Below are 21,891 nucleotides of genomic sequence, written 5' to 3'. Positions count from 1 at the left end.
TAAAATCGAGGACATTTAAAGGCAGCGGCGGGCCGTCAGGGCCTTTTACGCCTTCTCAGGTGGCCTGAACAGAATCACAAAGTTGTAGCTATTTTATAACGTAATTGTTTTTCACAAATACACTACATGTATTATAATTATTTTTCTTAATTAGCTTATTTTCTCATCGCACAGCTGCCTCCATCTGTTCCTCTGCTCCTTCAGGCCTCTGGTACGGCTCGGCTTGGGAGCTGGTTGACGGTAGCTTATCAATCACATCTCACCTCTCTTTCTCTAATTGAAATACATGCAACAGCCTTCTAGAGTGTCTGGACGTGTGGTTGGTCACAGGGCCCGCGTGACCGTTAACATGCGCTGTGATTGGTCGGTGGGGCCAAAAAGCTACCTTGCTGGTGGATTAATTGATGACTTGCTGGGAAGAGTTACAAATGGGTAAGGGTCATGTGGTGAGTTAAATGCTGGTTGTGTTACTACATAGGTGCTATCATAGTGGTGGAGTAGGTGTAGCGAAGTCTGCAGTCCACACATGGTGGATTGTATGAACGTGCCGTGTTTTGAGTGTGTCGGTCTGTGACAGTAACTCCCGGGACAATTTTGCCCCCGAGCCCGCCCGTGATGTAGACTATACGGCACTCATTGAAGGCCTATGTCGAAAACGCACGGCTCGCCAGTGATTAAAGGTTTATCTCATGTACAAACACAGCAGTTAGTGCAATACTGAGACCATTTTACAAGACAGAATGATCTAAGATGACGGCGCTTGTATTGTGACAGATGTGACAAACCATGCGTTTAAAATAATAAGTAATTTGAGCTTAAAGAAAAAGTTCACCTCAAAAACATTATTTTTATTGTAATTTGTACTGCTACATATTCATCAAGATTGTTTTGATGTGAGAAATTAATTACCTTGCCACACAAGATAATCCACAATGGATTATTTTGACAATTAGCAAATTAGATTTTGGGGTGAACTGTCACTGTACAACAATGAATCACAGGAATGGGTGATGATTCTTAATTGTTTTTAACAGCATCATGTTATAAAAAAAATGAATCGTTTGAGACTATGAAAACTGGTTGTCGCGCAAACTGCGGCTCGTAAATACTTTGAAAAAAATGGAAAACAGTCCCCAATAAATCACTTCAAATTTCCACCGCTACTTCAAAAATCTCTTAATGATTTCCACAAATATGTCCCGTTATGTCTTGATTTTTAAGCACGTACCACATCTGCATGCTTGATTCAAACCTCGTACAAACTAAGCATCATTTTATAATGTTGTCAAATAACAAAACATAATTGAAAGGAATCCCACTGGATATCCACAAAGAGCTGCAAGAAAAGCATGACTCAGCATGTAAAGAGAAAATATATCCTCCAATGAGTGAGTGAGATGTGGTGTAGTCATGAGGGCGGATCCTTGCATCTTCACAAATGTTCAAAATGTTCCGAATGCCAGGAGGAACTCTCGCTTCCTCTCAGCGTGAGTCTCCTTTTCAAAGTCTCAAATCCGCAGGCCTGGTGTTTGCCAGCATGGAAATTATTCTGATTATCAAACTCATTTAAAAGTAGGCTCTTGAAGTCAAGACACTTCATCATATTTTTTTTTATCAGAGAATATATATATAAAAGTAATTATCCAGGACAAGCAGTGTTACAGCACCCAGTGGTGATTCCTTCCAGTGGACCAGATACACTTTGTATGTTCGCAACGGCATCAACGGGGATTTCTGTTAAATACAAAACGGCAGCGGTGGTTTGAAAAGAACAGAAGGATATATGGTATCATGAATAGTAAAAGCCAGCATAGCTGACAGAAGAAAAGAGAGCCAGCAGCTGTAAATTTAGCCTTTTACCTTTTAGATGGAGCATTTTCAGAGCAGAACTGGGTTCAGCACTTCCTGTCTGTTCTTTGGGGACCGGAAACAAAAAATCTAGGAAAAGAGTACGTCTGACAAGTGGATTATTTAATATTTATCAGAGGTGCCTCCACATGTGTTTCTAATTGGACAAATAAAATAAGTCAAATTATACAAACATTATTGTCACAATAGGAAATTATTGTGGCAAATGTATTGATTTTCATTCACGTGCAAAGATACATGACAAACGAGTGAAGATGTATTCAACCTAACCTTTCTTTGCTTGTGTGATGATACTGCAGTATTTTGAGCTATCACGCTAAATAGCTAACTAAAAAGCAAACTGGAAAAAAACGAAAATGCAAAATTTAGTTTGAACTAAAGGTTAATTTACTTTTCACCATATTTTAAACCTCTCATTTCAGACAAGACGGCAGGTTTTTTCTTCATCCACCACAACTTCATCAGAAGACTTGTTGAACCCTTCAGTAGACGTTCAGTTGGAGTAGATGCAGGGTCTCACGCACAACATTTGAACAGTTTAACATATATATGGGACTCAAGTAGGGAGTGCTTTTTTATGGGTAACTATTACTGGCATCCCCTCAGACTGCAGGTGCTTGTGTGTCAGCGGAGGGTAAAGGCAGTCTGTTGGAGGGGCCTTGTTGATTTTTCCTGTTGATTTCTTTTCAAGATCAATATCTTCTCAGGTCGCCTTCAGTCCTCATACTTTCGAGGGTTAATCGACGGTGATTGAAAGCTCCAGGGATTTGCGGAGAACCTGCCTTCTAATCCTGTCACTTTGTGCGAGATAAATTGAGAGCTGTTGACAAGATCTCGACTTAATTCGGTTCAGGATACAAGTTCTAACATTCTCCCGGCCTGTGGGCATGCAAGCATGGGCCCACCACAGGCAACTAGCCCCAGAAGAACTGTGAAGAAGGGACTTTCACATCAAAAAAGCAAGACGGTACTTAATATGGTACCTTCAGGGTCTCTTCTGCTTTCAACATTGAGGTTGTGATGTGAAGAGACACTTTTTTGGGATATTCTTACAGCATTTTCATACAGCGATAAATAATTCACTTGAAATTAGATGAAATGTGGCAGTGTTTGTAATATACATAACTGGGTCCAATCATATGCAGAATTTTGCTGAAGGTGCCCGCGGCTTTCCATTCAACATCATCATACTGCACATGCAGCAGTCACTTAAGACTTGGAAATGTACTTCACTGGCAGATGTTGACTGTGTTTGAAGCTCATATAAAAGCATACTCATTGATTTGTTTGATCTCTTAGAAAGCCTGAGGAGATTGTCGCACAAACAGAGGTTGTAACTAATACGCACTAGACAGAGCCCAGGCAATTTCATCCTCTCATGGTTACGAGACCAATATGAGATCAAACTAAATAGGTGGTTATGAGTTGGAAAGTACAGGAAAAGAGTCATTTATGTTTTCCCATTATTTCTTCTCTTTCTTCCACTGCAGGTGAGCTGCACGTCTTATGAGGAGTGAGTCGCCCTAAAGAAGGCCGAGGAGGAAACAAACTGGATCCGGAAGCTTGAGGTTTGGGATGAGGCCAGATTTGACAAGGCAGTCGGTCATCGCTGCTCCCAACAATCCTGAAAACAATGAACACAACGCAGTAGGCCCACCATCTGTTTGGGAGGAGGGATGTCGATTGGCTCTCACTGTGGTTAGTGAGACAGAATACACACTGCTGTTATTGCCAATTTCAAACACATGCTGGTGCTCATTTAGAGCAGTTTTGCTGACAAAATCTTAGAATATCGCCCCTTCAGCTTTAAAACAGCACACTAACATATTTTTTTTTTATTTTTAAAATCAATCTGTTAATTCTTTTTGTGATTATTTACGAGTAAAATGTTACTACAACCCAATGTCTTGAATTTGTGTGTTCAACCAACAGTTCAAAACCTCTACAAATGTAATGCAGTGTATCCTTACATTTATGAAGTTGGAGTCTAATTCATCCTGGGAAATACCACACACCATCACAATATCTACGAAATAAGAACTTTTATTCATAATATATTCATACTTGTACAAGTAAAATAAAATGCATATCTATGGTTCCATTGCAATCTCCATAAACAAATTGGCAGCATTATTTTGGTAAATGCTACCCATAAACCCTTTCATGAAAATATAACTAAAATAGGGGGGAGGTAAAACATTTGCTTTCATGAACATAAAAAACATAACATTACCCAACAAATGCATCACTTTGAATAAATAATGGGGGGGGGGGGAGATCGTTTATCTTCTTTAAACCGACCCAACATTCTTTGTGTGCTCTATCTCTCTCTGATTTCCTGTATTTGTTGTCTTGTTTTGTCTTTTTTTTTTTTTTCTCCATCTTCCGGTGGTCTGTCTAAGCAGTAAAAGCTTTTGAGAGGGAAAAAGGGAGAAGACCCCGGAGTGTAGCTTTGACACAGTACAGTTAAGTACATAGAGAACAAACAATTTTGGGCACCAATTCATTTTATATACATTAGATCTGTAGTGTTCTGTAAAGGCATCCATTTTGTTAAATGTACTTTAACGTCTTCATCATCATTGTTTGTCCTCGCCCGCGTTGGGTCAACGCAACTCCTCGCTTTTCAGTCACTGTCATGAGCATCAACAATCTTGAGTTCTGTGTTCAGAGTGATGGTAGGAGTCCTAAGACATGGCTAGAGATATCCAGATCATGGGAAAGAAGAGACAACGCAGCACTTGCAAAGTAGAACCCCGGCTTTTGATGCAGTGGGCATCTGATTTGGGCTTTTTGGGACACTTCTTTTTGTTTTTGTTTGACGCTGTGGATGACTCCAGATTGTCTATAAGGTCAGGGTTCAGATTTTCCAAAGACTTGTCCAGGGTGTTGGACAAGGTTCCCAGTGGTCCGTCATTCTGCTTATTCTGGGTCTCATTTTTCGTTCGTTCCGGCTCCTTATATTTAGTCTTAGACATGTTCTCCTTCTCCTTAAGGGGGTTGTTGGTGATCTGACGGCTCTTGCCAGACAGGATGGAGGACTTGTCGTTATCTCCAAGGCAACACCTGGGAATGTTGTCTCCAAGAGGATTTTCGGTGGAAGAGAATTTTCCACTCGGCCCTTTGGAGCTGAAGAGATTGGTCTGGATTTGAGGCGTTTCCACGCACCCCTCCAAGTCTTCACTTTTCAGTCGTTTGAGGTCCTTTCCTGCCAGGAACTCGGGAACGTTGCACTCCAACTCCGAGCTGGAACCTTTGAAACGTTTGAACCAGTCCCACAAGGTCCTGGCCCGGCAGTCGCAGATCCACTGGTTCCCGTTCAAACGCAGATACTGGAGAGACACCAGCACGTCCATGGTCTCTCCGGTCAAGACGGTGAGATTGTTGAAGAACAAGAACAACGACTTCAGCTTACCAAGATCAGTAAAAGCTCTTGGCTGGACATAGATAACCCGGTTCTGGTGCATCAGCAGCCGATCCAGATTGATTAAGCCTCGAAACATGTTGTCTGTCACTATCTTGATCTTGTTATTGTGCAGATAGAGATAGGTGAGGTTGGCAAGATCTAGAAAGGTGTCATCATGCAGGGTGAGAATGTTATTGTCCTGCAGGTAAAGGTACTGTAGGGAGAACATTCCTCGGAAAACTCCAACAGGGAGCTCTGACAGGCCACACCTGTGCAGGTGGAGGGTGTGCAGCTTAGTTAAGCCCCGGAAGGCCGTCGGGCTGATGGTGCGGAGGTTGCCGTTGTCACCAATGTCCAGTTCCTCCAGCCTTTCCAAGCCGTAAAAGGCTCCAGCATCAATGTAGCTGATGTTGTTGGAGTAGAGCCAGAGAACTGTGAGATTGTGGCAAGAGCTGAAGCTGGTGGACCTCACCACCGTCAGCTTGTTGCTCTGGAGGAATATCCGCTGGCTCCGCACGGGGATCTCAGTCGGGATGGAAAACAGTCCTTGTTGTTGGCAGGCCACCGTGGGCCTGGGCTCGCTGTAGCACACACACTTGGCAGGGCAGCTGACAGTTTGAGGCACGAGGTTCAGCCACATCACCAGAAAAAGGAGTCGCCCCCCTGCAGAGACAGAGAAACACACATCAATGGGTTAGAAAATAAGGTGTATAAATATTGAAAATCACAGTGGTAATAGAGTCACAAAAATCTGTGAAAATGGATGAATTAAGGTCAGGATGTAATATGCATGAACCCCCTTGAAAGAACACAGGACATTATAATTAGACAACACAATTTTGAGAATCAGTCTGAAATAGAGCATGAGCAAAGTTATCGTAAATAAACTGGATGTGCCATATGATGTTTTTGAAAACATTAAGGATGTCTAAGCAATATCCAGGATCCTCAGTTTAAGCCAATGCCACTGCACACACCAGGAAATAACGTAACCGACAAAATACCAAGCATTTTATGTTACATTTAGCACATTACTACAGAACGGGGAATCCTCGACATAACAGTGTTTTTTTCTTCTTTTTTTCTTTTCCAACCGTGATGCTATTTTGATCTGGGGACACATCTCCCCCCCCTCCTCCTCCCGCTGACGTGAGGACCTAAACAGCTGGAGAGAGTCCTGTGAAGGCTGACTCATTTCAATTGGGTGGGTGGCTTTTATGTAGAATTAGCTTTCCCTAATAGGGCGGACATAACAAATGGTGTTTCATCTTTCCTGAGGTTGACATTTAGCCTGACGCTGGGAGATAAGTTTTCATGCCAGGCTTAGAGATTGATGCCCGGGGCCAAGGTGGAAAGAGGGCTACGGAGTCCCCACGAGAGTTGCCACTTCTTCCATGACTGAAGCCTCTTTTTTTTTTAAGCGCAGCAGGGCGGTGAGATGAGGTGTGGTAGCACTCTGGGCAAAAGTTATAAAGATCTTTGAATGTGTTTCCCCGGAAGGCATCCATGTTTTAAAATAAGGCGTATTCCGCATTTGCTCACATTAATTATTTCTGCTTGGCCTCTGACAAGGATCAGCTCGCAACACAGAGCCAGGATAAGTGAACCGGGCTGGATCATCACATGCGAATGATCACTTCTGACATTACACTGTTGTAGGTGCAGCCAAGGTAAAAATATATAAATAGAGAGTGCATCTGTTGGTGCTCATAGTCCCCTTTCATGAGGAGATGATGGTGTCAAAGTGTCACGGCATGTCTAGGAGCGGCATATAATGTCAGGTACTCCTTCATTCTGAAGCTCCTGTCCTTACTGAGGATTTCCAATCTCTGCTCCCATGCACATGTGAGGAATCCCTGACTTGCTGGTTTGACAGGTAGCGAAGCTCTGGAAAATGCATGAGCCTTACTCAGCCTTACCCCCTCACAGCCCCTTCCTCCATCCCCTCGCCCCTTCTTCTCATTCCCCTGCAATGTGTTGTGGTGCAGCTCATCTCTGGACCTTGTTAAACGGAGCTCTGGTGTGGCCTGACAGCAGCCCTCTGCTGCACTTTCCTTCCAATCTCCCTGCTCAGCCGTCAGACTGCCACCGGAAAGCTGTCAAGACTTTCCACTCTTTCTGCATCGCAGCACATTTCCCCTCAGCACTGCCTAACAATAGCCATATTTTATCGCACAGCACGCTCCGTGTATCTTTCTCCACCGTCTTCATTTTTTCTTCTTCACCCCTCTGCTGTCTATTCATTAACGGGCTATTTCCACCCACGCATTGCATGTCAAAGCCTGGTTTCCTCAGCTCTCGGTATTATATGTCTTGTCTTTGTTAGCGTCTGTTGAGTGACAGCTTAAGCCCCACAATGTCATCAACTCCGTCCCAATTATATTTTCCTCACTAACAGCGTCTTCTCATCTGCGTCACGCTGATTGCATTAATAAACATTGCGAGCGTATACTGGACATCTTTGCCACGTTTTCATGAACACGTTTCCAAATGACCCGTTCACTTCTCACCTTCCACTCCAGAGGTGTGTATGTATCTATAGCTGCTGTCTGAGCTGTGTTCACACCAATGATAGCTCAACAATGCGGGTTTTCCACCTTTTTTATTGTCATCACCACTTTCTTGTCTTTGCCCCGAATCTAAAAAGTTGCAAAGATTACGCAATAATCTGTGTTTGTTGACACAAAGTTACGTATCTTAAAATACAGAAACAAGGTTATGGATGCAAAAAAATATATATGTAATCCATTCCTTATCGTCTTCTGCCAGCTCTGGTTTCAACGCTTAATCTTCCCCTATCTGCTGTGTCAAAACATGGCTCCGAGCTTTGCCTTCCTGTTTCAGACCCTGCCGGTGGCGTCTCTTCTGAGCGCTTTATTATTGTACAGTAGCAGTCATTACTCTGTTTAGGAGCAGACAAGCCTCTTTGTTTCCGACTGACACTGTGGCCCCTTTAGCTTTGAGTAAAATGCATCACAACTCCCCCCTCTCCTCCGAGACAAACACTTCTATTTACAATGGCAGCCTGACAATGTATGGCAGCTTAAAGAATTGCGGACGACCAGTATCCTGTCGTGACACAGCTTCCACGCTTGACTAATTGAATTGTGTGTCAAAACAAATTCTCCAAAATCCAGTGATGCTTGTGCTGATATTGGTCTTTTACCAAAACAAATGTTGGATATTGGCCTCTCGGTGTCCCTTGCTTGAATTGGATGAGTGAAGCTTTTATTCAGCGCTAGCTCCAGGCTTGACAATGTGAAAGACCTGCAATGAATCCGCTTTGTTCTTCCTCAACGACTCACCTCGGAGATTTGCATTTTTATGGATTTAAGGCGATTTTTGGTCAAAGTGGAGACATGTAGATTAAATAAACAGCTATTGCAACTTCTGAAAAAAAAAGTTCCCTAAAAGCACTAAACTCAGTAGCGAAACAGAAAGATGCCCGCAGCAGGACGAGTGGGCGCGGACCGCTTTGTTTACTTATTGTACGAGTGCATCACTTCGCCAGACTCCTCGCTCATTTGCATGTGTTCCTGGAATGTTTGGCGCTCCAAGCAAAAACTCTGAGCACGCCCCGTTTGTCTTATTGTGAAAATACAGCACACATTTCAAACCCTTCCTCGTGCACCAAGAGTCGCAATGAACACACAGGGCATGTTGGGACAGCACATTCACAGGGCCTCTCCGATTCATCACGGTGGCTTTACTTTGAAGGGCTCGGGATTGGGCAGGGACGGCTAACATGACAGTCTTATCCCCTCGGCCCAGAGTGGAAGTGATGTCTCTGTCAGAGATGAATCACAGCAGTTCTCCAGCGGGACCTCCTGGCCCCTTTCTGAAATCATGCATTATTGTGTTGCTCAGAGGCGGGCCTGCATTTATTATAGTCATGATCCTCTCGCTAAGGTCATGTGTCGAGTGTGAATCCATCCATGCATGCAAAAATTGCTTTTATATCATTTTGAAAGGAATAACTTAGAGAAACTGACAGTTGTATGAGGTCTAATTTTAGCACAGTGAATGCAGCTATGAATGAATGCAAACTGAGAATAATAAAGGCCAATAATTTGGTGCAACGCAGGCTCGGAAACTTACAAACAAAAACTTAAATACAGCTAAATGTGAAATGTACATTATTGCACAAAGATAAAGGTATTTTTTTCTGTGGAAACTTTTAACTGACTGTATTCCTCATTATGTCCAGAGACCGAGATTCTAGTTTTCAATTTTCTAACTGCAGCACATATATCTTTGTTTGGTAGGTGACTGGGACTCATTTGTTTATGTCTGTTTTCTCTCTCAAGCCAGTCATCAATGGCTGACTGTTCCACTTCCTTCTGCTCTCCCTTCTGGTGTTTATAGCTATTTTTCAAGAAACAAACAAATGTGAGATGTGGTCGGCCTGGCGTCGAGCCATGCTAAACCATTTGAAACTAGGCAAAAAGCAATTAGTTCAAAAATGCTCCTTAATCACTCTCAGAACATCTGCAATGTTCAGTTCAGGCCCACCCGCAATTATGATTGGATTACAATCGTCTATGCTTATTCGGGGCTTTTTCCTCAAACAGGTGAGCTCGATCCATCGTAGAAAACTGAAAGACAATGAACAATGAGTATTTTGGACACACATTTGGGTTTTCAACTCCTGAGTGATTCATCAAGTCTTCACTTTTAGCTCTGAGGGGTTTTGATTGATGCCTCACTGGATGTAAAGCAACATGCAACCTTGTTATTGTCAATGACTTCCTTATGATCTACTTTAACTTTTCCGAGTACATTCCAAAATCAGTCTCCTCTCAAGTAGACTTTTTGATGAAGTACAACTTTTGAAAGGGGAGAGTAACAGAGTAGCCTACAGTCACACTGTCATGGCAGACCAGGAGAATATTCCATTTAAGTTTGCTTTGAACATCTTTTACTGCATAGCATAAGTGAAAAAAGTTTTATTAAAGGGAATAAATGGTCTTCTTCAGAGCATTGCAGAGGGATTTGTTGGTAGGGCATATTCATCTGGATAAAGGTTGTGATCAGAAGGCCGAATTGGCCCTTTTATGGCTCCCACATTCACCCTGTCATGGGGTTCAAAAGAGCTACTTTTCTACTTTTACTCAGGTTTCAACACAATTCATCTCACTTTAAGTTCAAGTTATATTTCCTCACTCGTACAGTCCAGTACTTTTTGACCTAGATGCTGATCAAATTGCACTTCCTATTGGCGTCCTAACTGTTTTGGTATGATTCTTGTTGTAATGGGTGCACAACCATTTAATTTTGAGTCAATATAAAGTTTGATGACACGTATATTGTTGAAAAAGTTGCCTGTTTCTGTATCTCAATAAAGTCCTCTTCAACCCACTTCCTAAAAGAACGCACACATGCAAAACGCACACACACACATACATGCAACCAAAAACAGATTTGTGCTTTCCCTCACAATATTAATGAAGCAGATGCTATGATCTTAAATAAAGATGCAAACAGATCAAACTGGTTATTTAGGACATTGTGGACCAGAGAGTTGAGCTGGAGTCCCTCGGCTAACCATGGAGCGTTGAAGACGCGTCAGTGGGCGGCTTCAGTATGCAGACGAGGACACAATTAGAAGATGAACAGGGGGGGGGACAGATGAGGTCCTGTTTGACACACATCTGACACAGCACTCGCCCAAGCAGATGGCTCATGAATAACTGAGGGAACCGGAGGTCGGCAGGCAGAAGGAAAACCAGAGCCAGACCCCTGTGTGTGTTTGGAAAAAGAGGGTCTGTATGGATCTGTTTGCATATATCTGAACATGTGTGCACAACGCGGTGGTGGATTCAGGCTGTCTGAAGGCCAGAGGTGAAGGGCACCAGCTGCATATAAGGGGGGGGGGGGCGCAGCAAGCAGGACCTTTTCTAGCATTTAGGGCTCACCCTGCATCAATGTTCTCCATTTTAAGGCCGCCCTGGAAGGCACTGTATCACAAACCATAGGGGGATCCACGAGATAACTTTTTTCTCCACTGGTAGGGCACCCTTGAGGGCACTTCAAATAGTTTTCTCCACTTGAAGGGCACCCTCGAGGGAACTTGATCATATTTTCAACACTGGAAAAGACGTTATCCCAATGTAGAGTCCACCAGAGGCACATGGTATGGGTATCAGATACTTGTCGGAGTGAAATGCAGAAGGTTGGCAATATCCTGACGCAGAGAGAATGAGCTTGCTGTCGGATTGAATCCCCGGTTGACTGCCGAACAATTGAAAGCGAAAGAGGAAGTGAAGAATTCTCCCTTTCAATAACTGACATCAAATTACCATCGACCCTTTAGTGATGCACTGACCTCCGAGCTGCTCAAATCCTCACTCAGCGGGATATCAGTCAAGACTGTGTTGTGCTCTACATTTACAAACTGTTGTTGCTGCCCACAGTGGTGGAAGATACTTAAGCACTGTACTAGGATACACATTTGAAGCACTTATGAAATATGATGATGGAATTAACTTTGAAAACATCTACAAGTTCGAATCAGCTCCACCTTAACCAGCTTTAACATTACTACGCTGCCTGCACATTAATCCACTGACAACACTGACACTCTGCTTCCATAAGCCATTGTGCCTTTTGATAAGCTAAGTGTGGCTTTTAAGTAGGATTTTTGTTGTTGATTTTTACTCGTCATGGAGTATTGTACTCTGTGGTATTGCTTAAGAGAGCAATTTATCACATTTGCAGTGGAGGACTGCAGAAGCTCCAAAAACATATATCCCATAACTTCTAGTGCAAATTGATCACCAAGCAGGTATGGTCTACAAAAGGATGGTTATTAATGTCCACGTCTTTAAAACCCAATGGCAGTTTGTATTGCTGGTTTTCTGACACAAATGTGTAGTCTATACGCCAAGGTTGAATTACTTAGACTTGACAAAGCTCCTCAAGAGCCACTGAAAAGAATCGTTCAACAGTTTTTAACAGTCTGTGTAATACTTTTCATGACACTTTAATAGTCGTATACAGTTGGTGTCCTTTTAAATAAAAGGTGGATAGTTACACCACTGACTGCTTATGGGCGGCACGCCGACAATTATCAATCAACTTAGACGTTAAAATGACAATGCTTTTTCTTGCCTTTTAAAGATAGCTGAAATAGAGTTCGGTATCCTTAAATGCCACTACAGAGGATTAATTGCCGTGCGGTGGCAAAGCGCCACTGGATTAGGGGGCAAAAATGGCACATCCCTCACAACTCTATTGTATAGTTGGCAGCGAACCAAGTCGCCCTCAGTGCTGCTACAGCTCACTGTGAAATGCTCCACAGAAGGAGTTGGAAGTCAAGTCTACCCGTGAGGTTTTGCAGAATGGCTCAAATCCAGCTTTGTGCCCGCCTCCACATGTCACGGACATGGGCAATTTTCACATGTGAAACCATGTGAAATGCAATATTCAAGTATTGTAAACTGAAAATAATGCTGGCTTCGGTCGAGCATGAGTGTATGAGGGTGTCCAGATGCACTCTTTAGGCCATAGAGGACTGGAAATGAATGCCCTACTTTGGGGGTTTGTGGCATGCGAGCTGCCAGTAGTGCAGCCAAGCATTTTTGCTTAACAGAGTGTATACGGCTTTATCTTATCTACACATGGCTGGAGAGAAAATAAATGAGGGAAGAGTAGCTGCAGCAGTACATTGCCCCATGTGTCTTGGTGTTGTTTAGCTCTTAGGCAGACTTTAGCACAGGTGTTAACAACAGTCTTTTTCTTTTTCTTTTCAAACAAAGTGTCATCCCCTCAAGTACTTAAGAGGATTTGCGTGAAAATCTATCCTTCAAAGAAATACACAAAAATGAGGAAACGGCACAATATCAGTTGGGAGTACGCCAACCAATTGATTTAACTGAACTCAATGCCGAATCTGCTTTGTCCTATATGGCATTCAGTCTTACGTAGTTGTGCCATGCATCGACATTTACAGCACAGGTTTATGATGGTCTTGTTATGTCTTACTGTTGAGAGTCAACACGTCAACCAACCTTGCCGACGCTGCCCGGCATCCCACTTGCGTCCCACTTGCGTCCCAGGCTTCTCTATCTCTGACTGAGCCCTCCCCCTTTTTGTCTCTGGTTCCAGCCTCCAATCAGCAGCCTGATCCGCCGCCCCGAGCTGATAAAAGCCCCTTTGTGTAAATGTCAGGGGCAGCTGAGCGGTCCCCCTGTCTCTGTGTTGCAACGTTCACCTGTGTGATAGCTGACTTTGAAGTTAACGGAGGTCTTTCTTGTGTGTTCAAAGGGTTAACTCATACGAGGCACTTGGCATCCTGACCCAGTAAACACTGGTCTTTTGGGAGGCGGCCAGAGCGTTAGTTTCAGGTAAGATCGGTGCGACGAGATGTCGGCTATGGTAGTCAGTGAAAAGATGAGGGTTAGGGTTCTTGTTTTGTTTGTTTTATGGTTTAGCGCCGTCCCTTTGTTCCTTCCCTCACTTGACTCCTTTTCCATTGTGGTCGTATCCTGTTGTTGAGCAGACGTCTTGTAAATCTGTGATTTTTAACTCTCGTTGGTGCACTGAATAATAAATGGCGTTTCTTGCCCAACTGCATTGGCTGTATGTTACTTCCAGTCCATAGCAACTGTTAAAATGTGGTGATACTTCTTGATGCAAGTTCATTTTGATGATTTTCAATTTTACTAGTTTCCATTTTTGTCTGTAATCAATATCATTGGATTTAATAAGTGGTGTTGATTCCAGCAGTATGTGTGTCAGTGTTTGAGTATTGTGAAAAGCGCTATGTAAAACACATTTTATTTTTATTATAATTATCAGGGGCGTCTCACATTTTAAGTGAGCTTTTTGAATGTCAGATGTTCAGGAAAAACAAAACATGATTCACCACCCCCAAAATGGGTCCCTCGCGCAGTTCTGGGGCTCTGGTGTCAACGATTTGAAATGGTGAGGATTGGGAGCCCTCTCGGTTAATGCACTGCACTGGCACAACAGCAAACGAGGTCTAATGAATCACTGCTGTATTATCTAAAAAGGATAATGGCTCCGGTAAATATTGGATGATAGCTTTAGATAGTGCTGTCACCTCCTCGTGTGAAGTGTCAGCTGGAGAGGGAGACGGCAGCGACGGCGCCCGCAGGCAGCCTCGTTTTTGGGCATGTGAAGACGAGAAAATACACTGAGGTGGTCCGAGCCGAGAACACGGCGTAATGAGGGGGTATGCAGTTTGATGTCATCGTGGCTTGTCTTAGCTGTAGGCATAGTTAAGCTCTGAAAGGATGGACTATTCTGTTAAGCGGGTGCAAACGTTATCCACTCCACATCTTTCTGACAGCTTCATTACGACAAAATATTCCTGTGTTTGGCCGCGGCCCTTTCAGACTGGCACTTGTTGTGCTCCTTGAAGAGAAACTAGGTCCTGATGAAGTGTTGTGTTTGTGTGAGTTACAACTGGGGGGGAAATACATCAAACGAGCACTTAATCTTTGACCAGTCGAGATTAAACCAAAGTCATTTCGTGAGTAATCAGTTTAGTTGGTTTGGAGAATTGCTGTCTAGGAAAATGTAGCTGTAGGGGGAAACGAAAATGGATTTCTAAATTGCCAGCACCTTTTGCTGCTCTGCTCTTGACATGGACGCTCTACTTAACCTTGCAAGGCCCTTGCGCCCGGGATGGAAACAATTGCAGACTCACACGTTAGTCACTCCAAGGTTATGCATAGGTGAATGTGCTGTACAGCACAGAGTGGTATTTTGAGTGGGCAGATTTCTCATTAATGTGAAGAAGGCAATGAGCGATACAGGTGGATCCACTGCCTGAGGCGAGAGGCGGTGCAAATGTCCCTGAGAATTCTTCAAGACAAACCATTATTGACACCCTTTTTACTGCCATAATGTGTCATCTAACCTTTCTTCTCCAGTTTTGCGGTATGTCAGTCTGCTGGATTGGATAGCTGACGATGCAGACTGTCTGCTAATGTGTCATCTGCAATCACCTCCGACTGCCTGCCTGAGTGACACAAGGCCAGCGCAGAAAGACACGGCTTCAAAGAGCCGCAGATATCACTGAGTTTGTCTTCACTGAGGGGGGATACGGTGGCTCTATGGCCATATGTCAGCACACACACACACACACTCACACACGTGCACACTGATCCATATGCTTCTAAAGATTTGAGCACACCATTGCATCTGCTGGCTTGATTATGCACACATGTAATTAAGCATCGGGAGTTGTTCCTGACATTTTTAATTCAAGCGGGGAGAAAAAACTCATCTGTCCTAAAAGGGAGAAAGTAGAAAAAAGGTGAGCTATCACTACACTCGTCAACCTGAATTCAATAGATTTAGATTAACAAAGGATGGAATTGCAACGTGACTCTGTGAATGGGGCCGCTTGTTGTGACGAACTCAGATATTATAATCATCCAAACCATCTGGTTTAAAGCTGAGTATATGTATTTGATGAAATACTAATTGCATCCGACAGCAATCGTTAAATCAAATGCACTTAGAGAAAAGAGAGAGAAAATAAAGGTAAATGTGGCTGTCGCAGGACTGTAATAAGCCCGTCCAATCATTTTGCTCAGCCCGTCTACCTGCCTGCTTGATCATACTTTGCCCTCATTGTGTGTCGCTAGAGTCTTGCACAAGCTGCTCACTCGACAGCTGCGAGCACTAACAAGAGCCATGTTCGTTGTTTACATTCATTATGATATATTTACATTCAGAATAATCATTTCAGGAGGGTAACTTTAGGGGGAGGCCTGAGGGGACGGGCCCTTCATGTTGCCGACTTGGAGACTTTCTTTCTGAGTTTCCTGCGTGTTTGGAGCTGCTGCGAGCTACTCATCAGAAAAGAATTGGCAACACTGGGCTGTTGGTTGATCCTTTTACAATAGTCTGGCTGGTTTTTCCAGCGTTGCCCAATCCAAAGCTAGTGTTAACATAACGGAGCGTTTAGCTGCTAAAGATTTGGCACAGAGTCAAAAGGAGGCTAAAAGGAAAGGGAATATTGGATTTCAACCAATAAGTTGTTATGTGTCAAGGATGTGTTTTAAGGCTAAGTTTGAGAAAAAGACAGATTTAGTCTGCACATGATTCTACCAATGTATTTTTGTTTCATTTTGTGTTTGTATTAAAGTCCTATTGCTAAAAAAAAAAAAAAATACTTTTTAGCCTTTTTCTTAAAGTAAATATACATTGGTCAAAATTGACCCGTAACACCATACATGTTACTATAGTTAATAATATTAACATAAAAAAATGGATAAAACAAATGTATTTAAGAGATGTGTTATAATACCCCTCAGCAATATTCAGGTAACACAACAAGCTTTTATTTATTTATATGATTCTCTTGAGGTTCATTTTAACATTTTTTTTAAATTGAAATCGAGGAGTATCCTGACAAAGACAAGGCCCAAAGGCCCACAACAAAAATATTAAAACATACAACAATATGTTCATGGATAAGGAAGCCTAACAAGGTGACTAAGAGATGAGAAACACATTGGATGATGGAAACTTGTTTTAAGTGTATTTTACAGCTGATTTAAGAAAATGGGTCAAAAACGACCCGTTAATACGAGAGATGCTAACAGAACGCTAACACAAGACATGCTAACAGAAAGCTAACACAAGACATGCTAACAGAACGCTAACACAAGACATGCTAACAGAATGCTAACACAAGAGGATGGTTAAATCCTCCTCCCTTCTTTGGTTACTCGGTGAATGTGTTGTGGTTTTAACAATCATAATTTAGTTTTTGTCTTTCATCCTGACATTCCTATGATTAAGGTGGAGCATCCTCAACACTGGCCATCTGTCTCAAGTGCTCATTGGATAACTGATAAAGAAAACAAGAAACTCATACTAAGTACAGCACCCTATACTAAAAAGCCTTGGTCAAAAACAGTGCAGATGTCATTTGTTCTTACTCTAAATGGAGACAGAATGAAATGAATGAGGCAGATCAGTCGGATGACGTGGCCAACCCACTTTGCAGTTTGCTTTGACACTTCTGTCGTTGTGATATTTGCATGGTCTAATTCATCACATCAGAATGTCAACATGTTTAATCGTACTTGATGGCATATTCGAGTGCTCCATCTCACACAACGCGCGCTCTCAAGTGCCATCTCCTATGGCAGCCATTAGTTACCCATTATCTTAAACAATGACTTGTTAATTCCTCTTTGCTCCCAGTGCCTTTACTCACCATGCGACGCTGTGCAAGCAATACAGAGACACAATGTGCCCACAAGCATCTAAAAGAAATTACCAGAGGACGGAAGACGAGCAGAAAATGAAAAGCATCAAATGAATAAATAAATTAGGTAGATCATTGTGCAAGCGTTAACTAATTCTGCCCAGCGTTCTTGTGGATCCATCTATTTTGGATGTGTAGGCAGCCCTGGAGGCCTGTTGACCTGAAAAAGACAAACCTCTCCCTTCCTTTCATCTTTTGAGTCAGTTCCTGCAAGCAGGATTGTATTAGGGCCAATAACACAGGGCCTGCTTCTGCTGTGCTGCCCTCTAACAAGAGCAGTGTACTCATCAGTGTGTTGCTCCCATCACATTGGGTTTTGTACAGGTCTTTTCCCAAAATAGTGCTGTCAAGAGGATATGTCGGGATTTGTTGCGCAAAGGAAACTATTGAAAGAACGGTAAATATTTGTGGAGGCTACACTACGTTATGTGAGCGTATGTAGGTGGATGTTTGACATTAGTGAAGTATAGGATTCCATATCTTTCATTGCCTCCGCATTTTTCTGATTCACTCTCTATCCCAGACCTTCCACTTAAACCCCAAGCATGTGAAACTGCAGCTTTGAAACTGAATTTAGCCATCCTCTGTTGACTCATATATACTGTATGTAACAAAGCAGATCTGAGAATAGAGTCCTTCAAACACACTGGAAGATCTTTATCCTCCGTTATGTTTTAAAGAGAATGACAACCGTTGCATCATCTTGACTGAAACTGAAACGCCACTGGAGGGAAGTTACACAATTAGGTGTAAATACAATCTTTATTTGTGGAAGAAAAGGGGGGGGGGGAGTATGAAAAGTTGAATGAGGTAAAAGATGATCCTCCAAATAGGAAGGAAAAAACAAAAAAGGACATGCCAGTATAAATCATCATTGTCATGTTAAGGTTACAGCGCTGCTACCGGCGCTGTCAAGAAAAGTTTGCGAGCTTTCCAAACTTGAACTTTATCGGCCATTGAATCCTGTCCAGAAGATGATGGCCCTCTTGCTTTTTTAGAATAAACACATACAAGGCAAAGCAACATCTGAGAAGCCATCAATCAGCAAGTTGGCGAAGTTATCTCTCTGCATATTTCTGCATTGACTGCAGGATTTAAGCATCTCCCGTTTGGGAAATTCTTCCTCACCTTGCCCCCCCCCTCTCCCTAACAAAAAGAAATAGCAACAGCTGTGGCCTGGTTGGTATAATAAGCCCACTTCAGAGAGGGTCTTAGTGAGTGCTCCCTCCTTTGGAAGAATAAAAGACTTGTGCATTATTTACCACCCGCCTCAGTACTGCCGCGCCCTGCGCTGACAAAGAGGCCTACTGCAGGAAAATGGATTTTTCTGCGGGGGAGCTCAGATAAGAAGGATAGAGGGAGGAAAGGATAAAAAAAGAAAAGGAGGGGATGAAGACTGAAAGACATTAGGAACGTTCCCACCCAGCCGTGCCCAGAATCAGTGAAATTTCCTTGCGCAAGCCTGTCTGCTATCTCCTCCTCTTCCTCCCTGTCGGCCTGATAAGGGCAGTTCTTTACATCAGATGCCTCCATGGATCAGTCACCTTTTTCACTGCAAAGGTCGAACTCTGGCCCAAAGCTCAGTTCAAGCTGGGAAGTCATCATTCCTGCCCTTTATCTCCCAAGTGAGGGATCATCCAAGGCTGAGTGTCATGCCAGTGTGCCCCCAATACGCCCTCTAACCCCTTCAACATCTCTCCCTCGCACCTCCTTGTGCTGCATCCCGAGCGATAGGAAGAGCTGGTGACGTGCAGAGCCGGTTTCGCGACACCTGGCGGCAGAGCAGCCGCCAGACAGAAGCAGAGTAAAAGATCCAATAGTGGCAAGTTGTCACGGAGGCGCGGCAGTATCTGGGCGGCGGGTTGGTCAGGCTATCTTCCAACAAGCCTCGCTTCTGAACAAGTGAGCCACGAGATGAGAAGAAGGGATAAACATGTCGGCATATGGCCACCATCTGGGACTTTACCCGAACTCCCCCCGCACACGCATTCTGCTCACATCCCAGATTCCAACACAGGTGTTTGCATGTGATCAGTTGTGTTCAAGTGCATGTGTGTATAGCAGTTGTTGTCACCATCCCAAAACGGTTGTAGCGCTGCAAGTGATGCGCCGGCGCAATTTGCGCGTCACTGTACTGTGGGACGACCCAAGTGACAAGACTCCCTGCTTTGCTGCCTGGGTAATGAGTCATTCCAGCCCTGGAGAAAAACAATCTGGTATTTTTAAACCGCATCCTTCAGCTGTTCCTTCCTCCCTGGAGCTCGAGCTTGTAAGCTCTTGGTGGCTTGTAAAATGAATGCCATTCCTAGTGCTAATGGGGCTGATATGTCTGAATAATACAAATGCATGACAGTGCTTTTCACGGTACTTTTGGTCCATCCATGCCCTACTGATTGAACAGTCTGCATAATGCCACTACATACATTATACGTGTGAGTTATACAACCTAACGACTAGACTGATGCGATTGTAAGGTTAAAACACAAGAGGAGAACACTAACATCCACAGTTGGAGAAAGCCCGTTTCCAATCTAATCGAGTGACTTAATTCATACAACACAAAATTATTGGAAATTTGAATGTAACTTGATTAGAGAGCACGTCAACATTTAAATTAATTTAAGTGAATTCTACCCCAAATCGTATCTCTTTTTAGATTTAGCGGGTAACTGAAGAGGTTTTCTTTTTAAGAACAAATTAAACATCAGCCATCAAACCCTGATGGACATAATATAAAAGTGTTTAACATTTATGGGGTTCTTGTGTTTGAATGTGAAACTCTTGTCATGGTCAATGACTAGATCTCTAATATTCTAATATTTGTTGGTTTGTTATTGCTGATTCAGTGCAAGCTAAATTGTAATGTTAGTTGTTTTGGGTTTGCTTTTGGCTATTTTACATATCAATTGGTACAGAAAATTAAAAATGGAAATACTTACAAATTGACACAATTCTGTTATGGTACATGAAGGTAAATTCACTTTTAACCGAGCACATTTTAAAATACTTTTGTTTCGTTTTCTCCACTTGCCATCCTTTGAATGTTTGTTTGTCTAACGTATGTGGCAGAATGAGTGTGCCCTCATGTCCAAGTGACGCATTTGAAATCGCGGGTGGTTGGAACTGTACGTGCCCCTTCACATTATGTATAATTGCGTACATGTTTCAAGCCACATGTGGGCTTGACAAGAATCAAGAAAGATGCAGACTGTACTTGATGAATTCCTCTCATATGGAAACCTCTAAAGTCCTCTCTCCGCATTCTGCTGAGAGAGGCGCTCGCGTTGTGCCGCATCACCTGAGCAGCCATCACCTGACAGCTGGGATTTCAATCATTCTGCTGAGCTCGTAACCCCATCTCCCCCGCCGCCTCCCCCTCTTTACTCCCGACGCTGCCACCCGCCACTGTCATGCTAATTTACTAGTCCACACTGATGACTGGTGAGCGCTCACGTTTTAGAGCTTCCTCACAGATCCCATCACGGGCTGGCAATTAAAGTTATGCATGGCGTCGAACCGGAGCAAGAAAGATGATCATTTTGCTGCCTCCCGGGGGGAAAAAATCTGCTCAAGCAAAGGTCATAAGACAACCGTGCATGGTTATACAAACATGTTTTTCCAAAGAGCGAAATAGCTCCTGGGCAGAAAGCTGTGAGAGTTAGCGGCTGTACACGTATGCTTTCGCAGGTACACCACTGCATTTCTACAGGGCATTCAGAAATAGCTGTGCAGCAACTGAAGTAGTTAACAATAGATTATGTTTGCTCCTCCACTTTTCTTGGCTATATCTATGGTAAACCGCCTCGGGTAAAGTCGAACGCGCGGGGAACGTAGGGGCTCTGTGTCTGCTGTGAACAACAAATCATGCTTCCAAAGATTATCATTAGTCTCACCAGCGAGCAGAAAGCAAGAGAGGAGGTTTGTGCCGCAATGCTTTGAGCAAGAATGTGGCCATTAAGAAGTGCAAGAAATCACAGCGTGTTTTGTGTTACCTTTTTGTTAAGAGTCCAAGCCGACCAGCAGCACACCCCCGATACGCTAATCGACACACAATGTCCTCAAGGCTCTGCATGGGCTTCTGAAAACAAAGCACTGTGCACTTTCAGAGCTCATCGGGAGCTTACAGAGCTTCTGCACTTTTTCCACGAACATGACATGCCATTTATGATTAATGGCATTACCGGCAGGGCCGAGATAAGAGCTCAATTAGCTGTGTGGGCAAGGACCTTGACTCTATCTCCAATGACTAATCCCATGGCTTTTGTTATGATTAGCAGGAGCAGAGTTTTAATCTTGGCTTCCGAGTGCCGGGCTGGCTCTGGCCCCCGAACACAACTGATTCATTAGCCGTTGAAAATGCACC

General features: G+C 43.3%; 1 protein-coding gene across 1 annotated transcript in view; it reads right to left on the bottom strand.

Moving 5' to 3' along the window:
* Positions 1-4,505: 4,505 nt before the first annotated feature.
* Positions 4,506-21,891, bottom strand: part of rtn4r (reticulon 4 receptor) — a 42,325-nt gene continuing 24,939 nt past the window's right edge. Inside the window, exon 2 of the mRNA XM_068605227.1 lies at positions 4,506-5,938. Within this exon, the coding sequence (XP_068461328.1) occupies positions 4,557-5,938 (1,382 nt within the window). The 3' untranslated portion in view covers positions 4,506-4,556. The remainder of the gene's footprint in view (positions 5,939-21,891) is intronic.

This window comes from Clinocottus analis, unplaced genomic scaffold, assembly GCF_023055335.1.
Source record: "Clinocottus analis isolate CAN_PGR_092001 unplaced genomic scaffold, fCliAna1.0.p SCAF_7, whole genome shotgun sequence".
NCBI classification, from domain to species: domain Eukaryota; kingdom Metazoa; phylum Chordata; class Actinopteri; order Perciformes; family Cottidae; genus Clinocottus; species Clinocottus analis.
The sequence above is the reverse complement of the archived record's forward strand: the minus strand, read 5'-3'. Positions and strand labels throughout refer to the sequence as shown.